Here is a 15,464-nt window from a genome sequence, read left to right on the forward strand (position 1 = left end):
CAAACCCTATGTTTGGGGAAACAGTGGCCAGAAAGATTATGCGCCACAGAGTTGAGACTGAGCCCATAAGCAGTGCAGAGCCAGCAGATGTCTTTGAGCTTGAGGTTGTCTTAAGTACATGATGTTTCAGGATTAGCTCAGCACCAGGGTGGGAGGTCAGAGAGAAGCTGGAAGTGGGTAAGACCAATGCCAATAGAATAGATGTGAGGGAATTGCCCTAAACATCTGAAGGGGCCTTATAGACAGTAGTTTCTACATGGCTAGGGCTGGCTAGCCATCATCAGGCATGTGGTGGGAATTGGAGGACAGTCAGAAACTTTACCCCATAAATTGTATTTACCCTGCAGTTTGACCTGTGGAATTGGCAGCAAGACTGAGTTTTTGTTTTTGTTTTTTTGAGACAGAGTCTCGCTCTGTTGCCCAGGCTGCAGTGCAGTGACGTGATCTTGCCTCACTGCAACCTCTTCCTCCAGGTTTAAGCAATTCTCTCATCTCAGCCTCCTGAGTAGCTGGGATTACAGGCATGTGCCACCACACCCGGCTAATTTTTGTATTTTTAATAGAGACGGGGTTTCACTATGTTGGCCAGGCTGGTCTTGAACTCCCAACCCCAAGTGATCCACCTGCCTCGGCCTCCGAAAGTGCTGGGATTACAGGCATGAGCCACCATGCCTGGCTGAGACTGAGTTTTTGAGGGCATGTCTGATTTGTTTCTTTTTAATAATTGATCTGTAAGATTTTAATGATTAATGTACCTTCACATTTCATATCCTTCTTAATGGGAAATGCTTATGCAGAAATTGCCCTCCTGGGAATAAGGCTTCAGGCTGGCCAATGAGTCCAGTTTTGAGGTTCCTCTGGCTGTGTTTCACTCACAGTGCCTGAGTGCAGGCCCCAGTAAGGCCCCTTCCTCCTTCTTCAGACATCTGTTTCTATGTCCCAGGGATCACATGGCCACTCTCCCTCTCCGCCTGAGGGAGAGAGTGAAGCAAGCCTTTCAGAAGCCTGTCACTTGTCAGATTGTTGGCCCAGGCCAGGGTGGGGGTTCTGTACCAATGGCAGGATATTTTCTTTTCTTTTCTTTTCTTTTTTTCATAAAGACACAGTCTTGTTATGTTGTACAAGCTGATCTCAAACTCCCATGCTCAAGTGATCCTCTTGCCTCAGCCTCCCAAAATGCTGGGATTACAGGAATGAGCCACTGTGCCTGGCCAGTGGCTCATTCATTTAATGCCCAGCATCCACCATCTGCCCCTACTCTGCGGCTTCTGCCATCTGGAACTTGACCCCCAAGAGTCTTGGAGGAATGTGGAATTATACCCACCTCACTCATCTGAGAATTTAAACCCTGGGGGTATGTGAGGATCAAGCGTGTGTCCATGGTCTGATGCCTGAACTTCATCTGCAGCCTCCTCTCCTGGGACTGCCTGACTTACACTTTACTCACCGACAACTTCAAGCTGCTGGTGATTGCTGCATTGACTTACCTCTGTGCCTTACCTTTTGCCATCCCCTCTACCCAGAATACCCTCTCCTTTTTCTTGGGCAGGTCTTGCTCACTGCTTTAGACTCAGCCCAGGCATCACCTCCTGGGCTGGACTAGGTATCCCCCTGTGTTCCCGTCGCATCTGCTGTGTGTCTGTCTCTGTCCTTGCATCCCTGTATTGTACTGAACTCTTCTGACTTCTTGTCTATTTCCCCCAGTAGGCTGTAAGACCCTCAAAGGACAGTGTCTTCTTCCTCACTGTACTGCCAGCACTCGGCACAGGGCCCCACACCCAGCAGACCCAGTACATGCCCAGGAACTGCCACGCATAAGATCCTTGCTCTGCAGCTAGACAGGACTCTCTGGGGCCAAGACCTTACTCAACATAAAGCCTCAGGCTGCCTCCAGTCATTGGATTTGGAGCCTCTTTGTTGGGTGCCTATAAGTGATTATATCTTTTTGTCTTAAGTATTTTGTCTGATACGAATATTGCTTCTTTTGGTTAATATTGGCCCGGCACATCTCTTTCTATGTCTTTACTTCCAACTTTTCTGGATAATTTTGTTGCGTTTCTTTTCATCAGCATCTAGCTGGATCTTTTAAAATCCTATCTGGTTTGCTGTTTTGTAATCTACTCACATGTACTGTGGTTTAATGACATGCTAATATTTTGCCTTAATTCTGCCATCTTGTGTTTTTTTATATTTATTGTCCTTTTTGCTTCTTTTTTCCTCCTTTCCTTGCCTTGTATCAAATTGACAGCATTTTCTATTTTTCCTTCTTTACTCTTCTGGTCTGAATTGTATTTCTATTATTTTAGTCATTACTCACATCAACATACATATTAACTGTAATTTTTTCTAGTAACATTTAAACGTTTTTGTACATAAAGTCCCCAAAAAGGCAAAGATCATATTACTTTTTACCCATCGAACAACCCATTTCACACATCTTCCTTATTATTAGTGTCTAGATTTTCATGTTTTATAATGATTTAAACTGGCCAGGCATGGTGGCTCATGCCCATAATCCCAGCACTTTGGGAGACTGAGGCAGGCAGATCACCTGAGGTCAGGAGTTCGAAAGCAGCCTGGCCAACATGGGGAAATCCCATCTCTACTAAAAATACAAAAATTAGCCAAGGGTGGTGACACACGCCTGTAATCCCAGCTACTCAGGAGGCTGAGGCAGGAGAATCACTTGAATCAGAAGGCTGAGGTTACAGTGAGCCAAGATTGTGCCACTGCACTCTAGCCTGGGCGACAGAGCGAGACTCTGTCTCAAAAAAAAAAAAAGGCTGGGTGCGGTGGCTCATGCCTGTAATCCCAGCACTTTGGGAGGCCGAGGCGGGTGGATCACGAGGTCAGGGGATCGAGACCATCCTGGCTAACGCAGGGAAACCCCATCTCTACTAAAAATACAAAAAATTAGCCAGGCATGGTGGTGGGCACCTGTAGTCCCAGCTACTTGGGAGGCTGAGGCAGGAGAATGGTGTGAACCCGGGAGGTGGAGCTTGCAGTGAGCCGAGATTCCGCCACTGCACTCCAGCCTGGGCGACAGAGCCAGACTCCGTCTCAAAAAAAAAAAAAGGATTTAAACCAATTTTTCATATTCAACTCTTAATTAAATTGACCAACATATTGTTTGAGTTCCTGTGCCTACCATTGTTCCTTTTTTCTGGTTTACTTTTTTTCTTTGCAAAGCTCATCCTTCAGTGGTTCTTTCAGTGAAGGCAACGCCACCTTACCTAGAACTCCTGTTTGTGTATGTGTGTATTAGATGTGGACTTATTTGATTGTTTCAAGAAAATGAAATGACCTGTTAAAACCACCAAGTTAAGTCATAACACCCCAGGAGGATTTAGTGGTGTAACTGAACTAAAAGTCTGACAAATTGATGGCTGATTCAGCCCTGACTGAAGAGACCCCTCATCAGTAAGGGATCTTCTTCTGCTTCCTGTCTAAATGGGCTAAGAAATTATTACCAACAGTAGATGGGCAGATGCTAGGGGTAGTAATATCCACATGGGTGGTAATACTGCTCAGTTCCTGGATATTCTACATGCCTCTGCCAACCAGATCTTATTCTAGGAAGGAACTGGAGATCCTTGGGTCCCAAGAGAATGGGCCAAGAGTGTCCTGGCTTGAGCGCTAATTCCATGTTGGATGCTCTAACCGTATAAATTGAGCCTCATTTATTCCTGTAGGTAATGTACTTCTCTAAGCCTTAATTTCTTCATCTGTAAAATTAGAGATAATATTGCCAACCTTGCAGGGTTAGTGTGGAATGCATCAACAAGGCGGATGGAGTTCCTGGCACCATGCCCCATACACAGAAAACATTTATGGACAGTGGTGGCTATTCCATTCCCTGGCACTTGGGAGACACTCATTGAATATTTATGGAGTGGATGCAGAAGCTTACCATAAAAGGCTTCATTGAGTAGATAGGCCTTAAAGGATAGGTGAGATCTGGGCAGACATTGATAAGGGAGGAAGACAAGCAGCCACTCCTTATGGGAGGAACAGGGTGGGCAGAAGAAGGGAATCAGCCTTGCTCAGTGCTGCCCTGCTCAGGCAAGTGAAGGGATCAGTCTGGAACAAACTGGGGGAAGGGCTGCAGGAAGGGCAGAAAGGGGAGTCAGGGTGAGCGTATATGGGGACTTCTGGGTCTGCCTCACCAGATGGCTGTTTTGCCAGGCCAGCTTGCTCTGCCTGATACTTGCCCTTGGTTCCCTCTTTTTTTGTTTTTTTTTTTTTCCTTTTCTCTCTTTTTTTTTTTTTTTTTTTCTTTTGAGACAGGGTCTTGCTCCGTTGCCCAGACTGGAGTGCAGTGGTGCAATCATAGCTCACTGCAGCCTCAACCTCCCGGGCTCAAGCAGTCCTCCTGCTTCAGGCTCCCAAGTAGCTAGGACTACAGGCGTGTGCTACCATGCCTGGCTAATTTTTAAATTTTCTGTAGAGATGAAGTCTCACTATGTTGCCCAGGCTAGTGTCAAACTCCTGGCCTCAAGTGATCCTCCTGCCTTGGCCTCCCAAAGTACTGAGATTACAGGCGTGAGCCACTGCACCCAGCCCAGCCCCTCACTTTGATAGGCAGAGGTTTGCCTATTGTGGCCTGGTGGCCAGGCAAGCTGGAGGCTTAAAAGAGGAAGTCGGGAGAAGATTGGTTTTCAACCAATATCTTATTAAGGAAGTTGAGTCATTCTACTTCTGCTATTTATCCCCTCTGGGCATTCAGAGAAGGACAAGTTTTACTTCCAGATGAAATAGTCATGAGAGGGATTTACCTTGGCCCCTTGTAGACATTTTCAAGATGGCTCTGTAAGACAGATTTTTATTTCCCTTTCGTGTGTGGAGAATCAAGGCTCCAAGTGTTGCATGAACTAGGTAAGGCTCAAGATACCTTGGCTATATGGTGCTGAAACAGAGAAGTCCCATCGTCTCAGTGATGGCTTTTAGTAGCCTGGTGACAGACAAGGGAATGAACATTCATTTAGCCCCTTCTGTTGGCCAGGCAACCCGATCGGCGTTTCATGTACTCTTCTTCATTCGGTCCTCAAAACAGCTCTGAAGAAGCTAAGAGAAGAAACTCAGAGAAGTTAAGTGGCTAGCTCAAGGTTTAGATGTCGGCTTAGGAGGCAGCAGTCTGGGTTCAACCCCACCTCTGCAACCTGCAACTGCGTAATTTTTGGTGTGCTACTAAACTTCCCCAAGCCATATCTTCATGTCTGAAAATGAGATGACGGTAGGTGATTTGTGAATAGCGACAGTTAGTGTTCTGAATTGGAGTTGTCTGGCCCTCAGAGAATCCTGACAGATTGGCTACATTCTCAGAACTAGAAGGAACCTCAAAAGATGTCCTAGGCCGCTGGTTTCCAAACTCTTTTCTTGGAGAACTAGGATTTTGTAGAGGTCCTCGGTGGATGAAGGGACACTGAGCATGCGGAGCTCCTTCAGCCAGGGCAGCAGTTGCAAATGTGAGTGACATGCCAGTTCCATCTGGTTCTTTTAGTTATTGGGAGTTGAGGTATGATTTCATTTGACAAAAATGGTCCCACTGCTCTTCTTAAAAAAAAAAAAAAAAAAATCGTTAAGGCTAGAACCCATAACTTCTGGTTCCCAGTCTGGCATTTTTACTATGCTGTACTTGCTAAAACAGGGAACTGAAATATGACATATTCTTTAAAAGGTTATCATCTTTGAAGATTAACATTTGAAACATTGCTTTTGTACCTTCCAGTGAATCAAAAATTTGTTTACTGTAAACCCCATTCCTGCCCTAGAATCCTAGGAACAGAAATTTTGCTGCCAGAGAAAACACCGCTGTCATCACTTCAGAACAGCACCGTCCAGTAGAACTTTCTGCAATGATGGACGTGTTCTCTGTCTGCACTGTTGAGTATGGTAGCTGGTGTAACAGAGGAACTGATTTTAAAATTTTACCTCATTTCAATTAAATGTAAATAGCCACATGGTGCTAGTGGCTACCACTTTGGACAGGGTCGCCTTGAGTACAGAGCAGGGGTCAGGTGGCAGTCCCTGGTCCTTTGGCATCAGAATCATCCAAAGAACTTGTCCAAAGTACAGATTCTGGGCCTAATGCCCAGTGACTCTGGTTCAGCAGGCCTAGGAGGAATGCATTTAAATAACTTATCTGGTTATTCTAATCTGTGGTCAGATTGGAAACTGCTGCATTGGAGAGCTGTTCCTTGGAGTGGAAGAATAGAGCCAGAATCAGGCGTTTAGCCTGGCCCTGATCTTCTAGGGAGACTAGAGCAACCTTCTGGGGAATGGCAGATCCTTGGAGAATCTGTTGAAAGCTGTGGACCAAGTCTTCCCTGGGAAAATGCAAATTATATTTTCCTCCCTGAATCCATCCTTGAACCCAGATTAAGAACTCCTCATACAGCTATGCCCAGGGGTTGATCTGGTACCATCCAGATCATTCCTATCCCCCAGGCTTCGCCGGGAGGTCACTGAGGCATCACAGAAGAAAGAACCAACAGTGTCTATGCATCAGGCCTCAAAGAATATGGAGTGAATTCTGCTCCTTTCCTTTCCTCTTCTGATTTCATGAGCTTATGGGTGAGCCATGTGGGATTGACTGTTGCCACTACTCGTGTCCTCAACTCTTATGCAGAGAGCAGAGGACCCAATACATTTGGGGCCTGAGTGAAGCTGGGGAGAGTGTCTAGGCTGAGGAATGGATCAGGAGTTGGACTTGCCTTCAAAGGCAGAGACATAACTGGCTCCCACTTCGTCCTCCCCACACACTGCAGGAGGGAGAAGGGGCATAGCAGCAGGGCCATGAGCTGGGGTGACAGCCAGAGGCCAAAGTCCAGGGCTGGGAAGGCCCCCTAGCCAGTAGTCCTGGGCTTAATACAGAACCGTGATTTTTGTAGACGAGAGCCCAGATAGAATTAGGGAAGCAGGGAGGGAGCAAGTGCATATGTATGTGTAGGTGTCTGTATGTGCATGTGTCTGTATGTGCATGTGTATGTGTGCATGTGTGTCTGTGTAGGTGTTTGGGGAGAGCCACTGTCAGGCCAGAGTGTCCCAAGAATAGCCTCTTGAACTTGGAGGCTGTCAGTGAGGGTCTGAGTCATGGTGATGTGGCACAGAAAAGCCAGCCACAGGAGGAGCTTTACAGCTCCCAGGCCGTGATTTGTGCCCCTGGGAGGTGAGGGTCAGCCTGTTTTCCCCATGCCCTTCACAAGTTCAGCTGCCATCTGCTGGGTCAGCTTCTCAACAGCCTCCTTGTTACTGTCTGCCTGCCAGGCTGTTGGATGAGTCATCGGGGAACTGCAGAGGAGGCTCTGAGCATGGCTGCTTCAGCCTCAGCTTCCACTTCTCTGGGAAGAGGGGAGCCTGGTGTGCCCACAGAGGGGCGACTGGGGCCCTGGACAGCTGCCTCCCCAACACCAATATGAAAGGACAACTCTGGGACTCGGGATGCCCTGCACCCTCTCTGGAGGAGTTCTAGCTCAGGATGACCTATCCAGAAGCCTCCATTGGGCCATGCCAGGCAGGCACGGGCTATCAGAGCCCCCACACAGCCAGATCTCTAATAGCCACGCACCCTCAGAGCAGCAGCTATACCACCTGGCCTCATTTTTCTCATTCATCAGGCAGGACTCTCTCTTCCTCCTCAACATTCAGGATCATCCTGTCTCCAAAGGTTATGGAAAAGCAATCTTTGTCCTTTGAGTCCCTCATTCAGCCAGCGTCAGTTGCCTGGTCTGTGGCCCCTGTGCTATACACTGGGGAGGCACTGTGTGCAGGGCCTCACCTCTGCCCTCAGGAGCCTCTTCACTCCAGCAAGAAGCCCCAGGGCTTCTTGACCAGGGAGGACCTTCGTGTCCCCTTCTGCATTCGCCTGTAACCCAGGAGCTTGGGGAGTGGGCATCATAGCCTAAAGAACCTAGGGTCTGGGTCCTGGCCATGCCCTGTCACACGTGGGTTGGGTGACCTTGGACAAGTCTCCACTGAATTAGGCCTCAGCTTCTTCAGATAGAAAGGAGGAGGTCAAGGTCACATCGAGCTCCCTGTGAGCACTCCCTACTGCTGTTAGGTTTGGAGACTTTTTGGTCTGTTCTTAAGATCTCGTTTCCCTTGGTAAAGAGGCTGAGAAAGGTGGGATCGGCTCTGGGCTTAGGTCAGTTTCTTTTCGGGGGGTCGAGTGGGGTGGGGAGATGTGAGGTGGGATGAAAGTACTGTTACAAGAGGTATAGCCAGCCTTGAAGGGCTTTTGCCTAATTGGATTCAGAACACCTTTTAGACTTTTTTTTTTTTTTCTTTTAGAGACAGGGTCTTGTTCTGTCACTCAGGCTGGAGAATGCAATGGTGCAATCTCAACTCACTGTAGCCTCAGCCTCCTGGGTTCAAGCATTCCTCCTACTGCAGCCTGTAGAGTTGCTGGGACTATGGCACATGCCACCACCCCAGCTGATTTTTTGTATTTTTTGTAGAGACGGGGTTCCACCATGTTGCCCAGGCTGATCTTGAACTCCTGGGCTCCAGTAATCCTCCTGCCTCATTCTCCCAAAGTGCTGGGATTTTAGGCATGGGCCACCGTGCCCAGCCCCCTCAGACTTCTTAAGATCCTCAGGTAATAGTGAGGCCACCCATTCGGCCTCCTCAGCATCTGGCGTTTGGAACCAAATCCAGGCATCCTTGCAGGAAGCTGGAACTACTCCGAGTTCAGAGCTAGGAGACCCTTGAAGACAGAAATGCAAGGGACTAATCAATGGCGAACAACAAACCCCACCACACACCCCAGCCAAGCTGGCAGAGCCTTTCAGAGCCATCAAGGTGGGAAGACCAGTGAGGCAGATTCAGAAGGAGAAAGGCTTCAACTTAGTACCTCAGTTTCCCACCATCTCATTCAGTCCTCAGGCCTCACAGGGCAAAAGGCCAGAGGCCTTAGAGTTCAGCTTCAGGTGGTGTGCCTGTCTGCCCCAGAAGCAGAGTCGTGATCCAGGGTTCACAGAGTTACCGCAAGGAAGATGATTTCTGTTAGTAGCAGCTTTAAGACAAACCTACCATCAGAGAGCAGTTATTAAAAATCTCTCTGCATTTGGGACCTTCTCAGGCTGTTTCTAAGGCAAGTCATGCCTGAGAGGGGCCCTGCCCTTTAAAAACTCCCAGTCTTTAAAAACGTTTCCAAATGGTAACAGTCTCAAATCAGTGCTCTTCTCTTTTTTGCCAATTCCAGTCTGCAGGCTGTTTGCACAGATTGTTGGCAACTCTGATTTGCTCTTCTTTGCAGCTTCCTAGGGCTGGGCAAGACAGAACCCAGAGAGAGGTGAATTCTTGTGCTTTATTCTTTATTTCTAGAGGTATAGGTTGGTGTTAGGGCCTTTAGTATAAATTCTACTCCTGATGTTGCCTGAACAAAAAATGATACCTAGAAGTTTTCAGCCAATGAGTCTGGACGTTAGAGGAGGAAGCATGTTAGTTCCTTCCGGAGAGCCACAAACAGACGCACTGGGCAAGGAACCACGTGCTGAGCACCATTTGCATGCTGAGTTTTAGACTTTGTAGGACACACACACACATATCTACCTCCTACTAGGGAACAGAATAGAACCTTGCTTCTCTCCCTTGGAGAAAAGTCGCTGTGGATGGTGTGTGTCAACAGGCCCTCTCCAAAGGCTTATGTGGGGTCGGTGAGGCCATGGTTTTGGAGTTTGGGATTCACCACCCTGTCCTGGGGAAGCAAAGTTTGCCATAAAACACACAACAGAAAAAGATTCAGCCACTATAAAGGCAAGAAAGAGCTGACCCAGACATTTGTGCCACAGCTGTCCTAGAGGGAGTTGACTGGCATCCTTGCTGGACACAGTGGAAGAAGCTGTTTATGTTGTGGTGCTGGGAGGACTGGGGGCCTGTGCCATGTGGAACATGTGTAGATGTTGAGAGGTTGACTCTTACCACTGAGAATGTTTGGAGGATGAGTATGGGTGGCAGAGGCATACATAAAGAGGCAGAGAGCCTTTGCCCCTGCCTTTCTCCCCCACCCAAGGCTGGCCTGTGTTCTCCCAGGTCTGGGATTCTAAGTGACCTGCTCTGTGTTTGGTCTCTCTCAGGGTGAGCACAAGCCTGGGAGATGGCAGTGATGGAAATGGCCTGCCCAGGCGCCCCTGGCTCAGCAGTGGGGCAGCAGAAGGAACTCCCCAAAGCCAAGGAGAAGACGCCGCCACTGGGGAAGAAACAGAGCTCCGTCTACAAGCTTGAGGCCGTGGAGAAGAGCCCTGTGTTCTGCGGAAAGTGGGAGATCCTGAACGACGTGATTACCAAGGGCACAGCCAAGGAAGGCTCCGAGGCAGGGCCAGCTGCCATCTCTATCATCGCCCAGGCTGAGTGTAGGGGCCTGGGGTTGTTGTGGGCACGGGGCAGGTGGGTAGGCCTGCAGGTGGGTAGCTGGGCCCGGGGTGAGGTCCGTGCCACTGCTAGATAAGATTCTCACAAGACACAACCAGAGGTCTATGCCGAGAATGATGGAATGTGGGGTTGTAAAAGTGCACAGATGGTGAATGTGGCAAGGGGAGGCTGTGTCCATCATGACTGGAGCAGGGGAAGAGAGGTAACAGACAGCGCTCGGGACTCTCTGCAGAATCATCAAGCAGGCCATCAACCTTCTGCTGTGACCTTGAGCAGCCCGAGTATCTGGAGAGGCTCCAGACAGGAAAGGCCAGGTCTCCTGGAAAGCCCCACTGGGGCCTGTAGGGCCTTCACCATCTTCCACCTAGAGATGGCCCCACCCCCAGGAATGAGCACCGTGCTCTTGAGCCTGCTGGGCCAGTCCTGGGGTGGCAGGCCATGGCAGGGTGAGGCCTGGTCTGGTCCTTTCTGCTTCTACTTATGATACCTTATGATGACTAGTAATGGTGGCTTCCCTTGGAGACAGAAACTCCCATGAGGCCTGGGTAGGGCCGGGAGTCCTCTCTCTCCAATACCTTCCCTCAACTCGGTAGGCTTCTTGGGGTGGAACCTGGAGAGCTAGACAGCCGTGCTGGCGTTTCTCCACACGCACATATCCTGCCCTCGTCTCCCACTTCCTCCTGGTTGGTTTTTGAGGAGACATGAGAGAATAAAAACTAAAATGCAGTGAGTGACGTAATTTTTTAAAAAAATACACACACATATATCCACACTTACATGTACATACGTATATAAATACCTAATAGCTGGTATTTACTGAACTGTTTTTCCTATGAGCCAGGCACTGTGTTGAGCGTTTTCTGTAGATCATCTCACTTCAGCTTCACAGGACGTGAGGCAGGCACCCTATGATCCCCATATTATAGGCATGGCTATTTCAGAGCAGGTGGCTGAGGCCATGGTCTCCTCTTGACCATAAGCTGAGAAGCTGGGGAGACAGTGCGGGAAGGAGGCACTGCTGGGGAGGTGACTGCCAGACAGGGGTGGTCTGGAACGGAGGGGAAGGAGAGGCGCCAGAGGGGATCTCTGTAAAATGTCTCTCCCCTAAGCGCTGAATTCCTATTTTTTCTCCTCTCTGCTAATCTAACTCCTTTTGCTTTAGGTGAAAATAGCCAGGAGTTCAGCCCCACCTTTTCAGAACGCATTTTCATCGCTGGGTCCAAACAGTACAGGTAAGCAGGGGAGACAAACCTGAGTGGGAAGGCGGGGACTGGACCCAGCGTCCTCGTCCCCAGCGCTTGCCTGGGCCGCTCCTGCTGACCCTGGGCTCCCTCCCTCAGCACCTGTGGTTCAGCTCCTGGAACTCGCCCAGGCTTTCCTGGCTGAGCTGCTCTCTCAGCCAAATAAGCTTTTCAAAGGCTTTTCACAGCTTGTGGCTGACTGCCTCTGGGCCACATCAACTTGACGTTTTATTTTTATTCTCCTCAGAGTCCTTAATGCACCTCCTCGTTTCCCATCAACAGGGAGGGTACTGGGAACAGAAGCTGCTTCCCACTCTTGCGTGACTGTGAGCGCAGTTCGGGTTGGTCGGGGGCTTCTACTGTCCTCTGTGTGAGAAACCTGCTGGTGCCTTTTCTCCTGGGAGATGCACCAAGTAGGGATGCAGGCGGTAGAAAAGGAGGGGACAGATAGACTTGGTGGCCCGGTAGAAAGGAAGCCAGGGTGGGGCTCAGTCTGTTCCCAGGTTCTGCATTCCCCCACAGATGATTTTTTGAAACAAGAGTTCAAGCGCCGGGCGTGATGGCTCTCGCCTGTAATCCCAGCACTTTGGGAGGCTGAGGCGGGTGGATCACGAGGTCAGGAGATCGAGACCATCCTGACCAACATGGTGAAACTCCATCTCTACTAAAAATACAAAAATTAGCTGGGCATGATAGTGCATGCCTGTAATCTGAGCTACTCGGGAGGCTGAGGGAGGAGAATTGCTTGAATCCGAGAATTGGAGGTTGCAGTGAGCCGAGATCACACCACTGCACTCCAGCCTGGTGACAGAGTGAGATTCTGTCTGGGGAAAAAAAAAAAAAAAGAAGAGTTCAAGCTCCCTCCCCTATCACCAGGCAGGTTTTTCTATCACTGGAGTTTGGAACCTGCTAGTGATAAGATTGTGGGGAGGGCAGCTGCCTTGGAACCAAGAAAGGCTTAGAATTTAATGGAATTCCTTCTGCTGTCCTGGGTGCCTTTTGGCCCAGAGTAGGTGCCTTTGATAGACATACTTCTTTCAGCTGTCCAAGAGAAGCCTGTAGGCTTCCAGTGGTCCCCAGGACTGCCATGAGTCTGCCTTTTCTGTGGGGACAGAAGATGAGGCCAAGGGAGGGTGGCTGAGGCCATGATCTCCTCCACAGCTGTTGCAGCAACCCATCTGTTGCCAGGTCCTTTCATACTTGGCAGGGACCCCAGTCCAGTTAGAGCCATGGCAGTGATGAGCCCTGAGGCCAGCAGAGAAGGGCAGGCTCCCCAGTACCAGGCAGCAGCCCAGGGTGTCACCTTCAGCAGCAGCCAGGGACCCCCAGGAACTGTGAGAGTGGAGGTGACCAGCCTTACCTGTTCCTCCATCCGGAGGCAACAGAAACAAGCTCTGCTCAATCAGAGCTGAGAGGCCTGCCATGAGCCTGGCCCCCTCCTGGGAACTCTCCAGGGGCAGCTGACCTTGGAGAGCAGTGAGCAAACCGTGTCTCCTCCCCCAACTCTCCCCAAGAAGTCCTGAGTCTGTACCCTATCACCATAGTAACAAGCATAGCTTCTTGGCAACTTGCCTTGGGGCCAGACACTGAGCTGGGCTTTCTAAATGAACTAAATTATTGAAACCTCATTTCCACCCTGCATGGCAGAAAATACCAAACCCATTTTATAAGTGAGAAAACTGAGGTTCCTTGGGATTTAGAAACTTGGCCGCATTCACACAAGTAATGGCAAGCTGGGATTTGACCTTGGATCTGCAGGAGTCCAGATACAAGTGTCTGGGCCATTGCCTCTTCCTGCCTCCTTGTGCTCAATATGCAAATCTGTCCCTTTTTTGACAGCCAGTCTGAGAGTCTTGATCAGATCCCCAACAATGTGGCCCATGCTACCGAGGGCAAAATGGCCCGTGTGTGTTGGAAGGGAAAGCGTCGTAGCAAAGCCCGGAAGAAACGGAAGAAGAAGAGCTCAAAGTCCCTGGCTCATGCAGGAGTGGCCTTGGCCAAACCCCTCCCCAGGACCCCTGAGCAGGAGAGCTGCACCATCCCAGTGCAGGTGAGACCCTCCACCCACTGCCCAGACCGCAGGTTCATGGGGCCTTGGAATTGGAGCCTGTGCCTTGGCCCTGGCCCTCTGTGCTGACAGCTGTGTTTCTCCCCACAGGAGGATGAGTCTCCACTCGGCGCCCCATATGTGAGAAACACCCCGCAGTTCACCAAGCCTCTGAAGGAACCAGGCCTTGGTCAACTCTGTTTTAAGCAGCTTGGCGAGGGCCTGCGACCAGCTCTGCCTCGATCGGAACTCCACAAACTGATCAGCCCCTTGCAATGTCTGAACCATGTGTGGAAACTGCACCACCCCCAGGACGGAGGCCCCCTGCCCCTGCCCACGCACCCCTTCCCCTATAGCAGACTGCCTCATCCCTTCCCATTCCACCCTCTCCAGCCCTGGAAACCTCACCCTCTAGAGTCCTTCCTGGGCAAACTGGCCTGTGTAGACAGCCAGCAACCCTTGCCTCACCCACACCTGAGCAAACTGGCCTGTGTAGACAGTCCAAAGCCCCTGCCTGGCCCACACCTGGAGCCCAGCTGCCCGTCTCGTGGTGCCCATGAGAAGTTTTCTGTGGAGGAATACCTGGTGCATGCTCTGCAAGGCAGCGTGAGCTCAGGCCAGGCCCACAGCCTGACCAGCCTGGCCAAGACCTGGGCAGCAGGGGGCTCCAGACCCCGGGAGCCCAGCCCCAAAACTGAGGACAATGAGGGCGTCCTGCTCACTGAGGTAACTAATCCCCCAGCACCTGTATACGTCCCTCCACCAGCAACCTGGGGGATGCTTTTCTCTCTTTATCAGAGTCACTCTTATCTGTGGTGACACATCAAACAGTAGGATAGTGCTCACTGTGGATGAAAAGTGTCATCTCTTACGCTGCCAACCTCACTTTTCACAGCCTTTTTAGCGTCTTCTGTTCTGAGTTCTTCTGGTTGGTCACCTCCTGCTTGCTGAATGCGGGCACTGCATGAATAATACACATGCTGAGGACAAGGGGAATCAGCCGGGAGCCACTGGAGATGTTATCATGGCCCCCAGAGATGGAAGATGAGGATGGGACCTGTTTTCACCACCCACCTCCTTCCCTTTTTCCTCTTGTTCACTTCCCAAATAAGTGTAGAACTTTAAATGATTTTATCACACTTTGATTTTTGGGTTTTATTCCATCCATCCACTTTTTTTTTTTTTTCTTTAATAAATGTGTTTTTTGAGACAGAGTCTCACTCTGTCACCTAGGCTAGAGTACAGTGGTACAATAATAGCTCACTACAGCCTCCATCTCCTGGGTTCAAGCAATCCTCCTGCCTCAGCCCCCCGAGTAGCTGGGACTACAAGCGTGTACCACCACGCCCAGCTATTTTCTTTTTTTAGTAGAGATGAGGTCTTGCTGTGTTGCCCAGGCTGGTCTCAAACTCCTGGGCCAAAGCAGTCCTCACACATTGGCCTCCAAAAGTGCTGGGATTATAGGTGTGAGCCACTGCACCGTCTTATTCCATCCACTTTTTAATTTTTTAATTTTTTGTTTTGTTTTGTTTTGAGACAGAGTCTTACTCTGTCGCCCAGGCTGGAGTGTAGTGGCACTATATCAGCTTACTGCATCCTCCCCCTTCCGGGTTCAAGTGATTCTCCCACCTCAGCCTCCCGAGTAGCTGGCACTACAGGTATGCACCACCATGCTGGGCTAATTTTGTATTTTTTGGTAGAGACAGGGTTTCACCATGTTGGCCAGGCTGGTCTCAAACTCCTGACCTTCAGTGATCCGCCCACCTTGGCCTCCCAAAGTGCTGGGATTACAGGTGTGAGCCACC

General features: G+C 49.9%; 1 protein-coding gene across 2 annotated transcripts in view; it reads left to right on the forward strand.

The window, feature by feature from the left end:
* Positions 1 to 15,464, forward strand: part of MAP3K14 (mitogen-activated protein kinase kinase kinase 14) — a 53,487-nt gene that overhangs the window by 16,487 nt on the left and 21,536 nt on the right. For both annotated transcript variants that reach the window (XM_073005209.1, XM_008012324.3), the window contains exons 2-5: positions 10,077 to 10,352; positions 11,534 to 11,603; positions 13,452 to 13,662; positions 13,771 to 14,385. In XM_073005209.1, coding sequence (XP_072861310.1) covers positions 10,097 to 10,352; positions 11,534 to 11,603; positions 13,452 to 13,662; positions 13,771 to 14,385 — 1,152 coding nt within the window. In that variant the 5' untranslated portion in view covers positions 10,077 to 10,096. The remainder of the gene's footprint in view (positions 1 to 10,076; positions 10,353 to 11,533; positions 11,604 to 13,451; positions 13,663 to 13,770; positions 14,386 to 15,464) is intronic.

The sequence above is a fragment of the Chlorocebus sabaeus genome, chromosome 16 (assembly GCF_047675955.1).
Source record: "Chlorocebus sabaeus isolate Y175 chromosome 16, mChlSab1.0.hap1, whole genome shotgun sequence".
In the NCBI taxonomy this organism is placed as follows: Eukaryota; Metazoa; Chordata; class Mammalia; order Primates; family Cercopithecidae; genus Chlorocebus; species Chlorocebus sabaeus.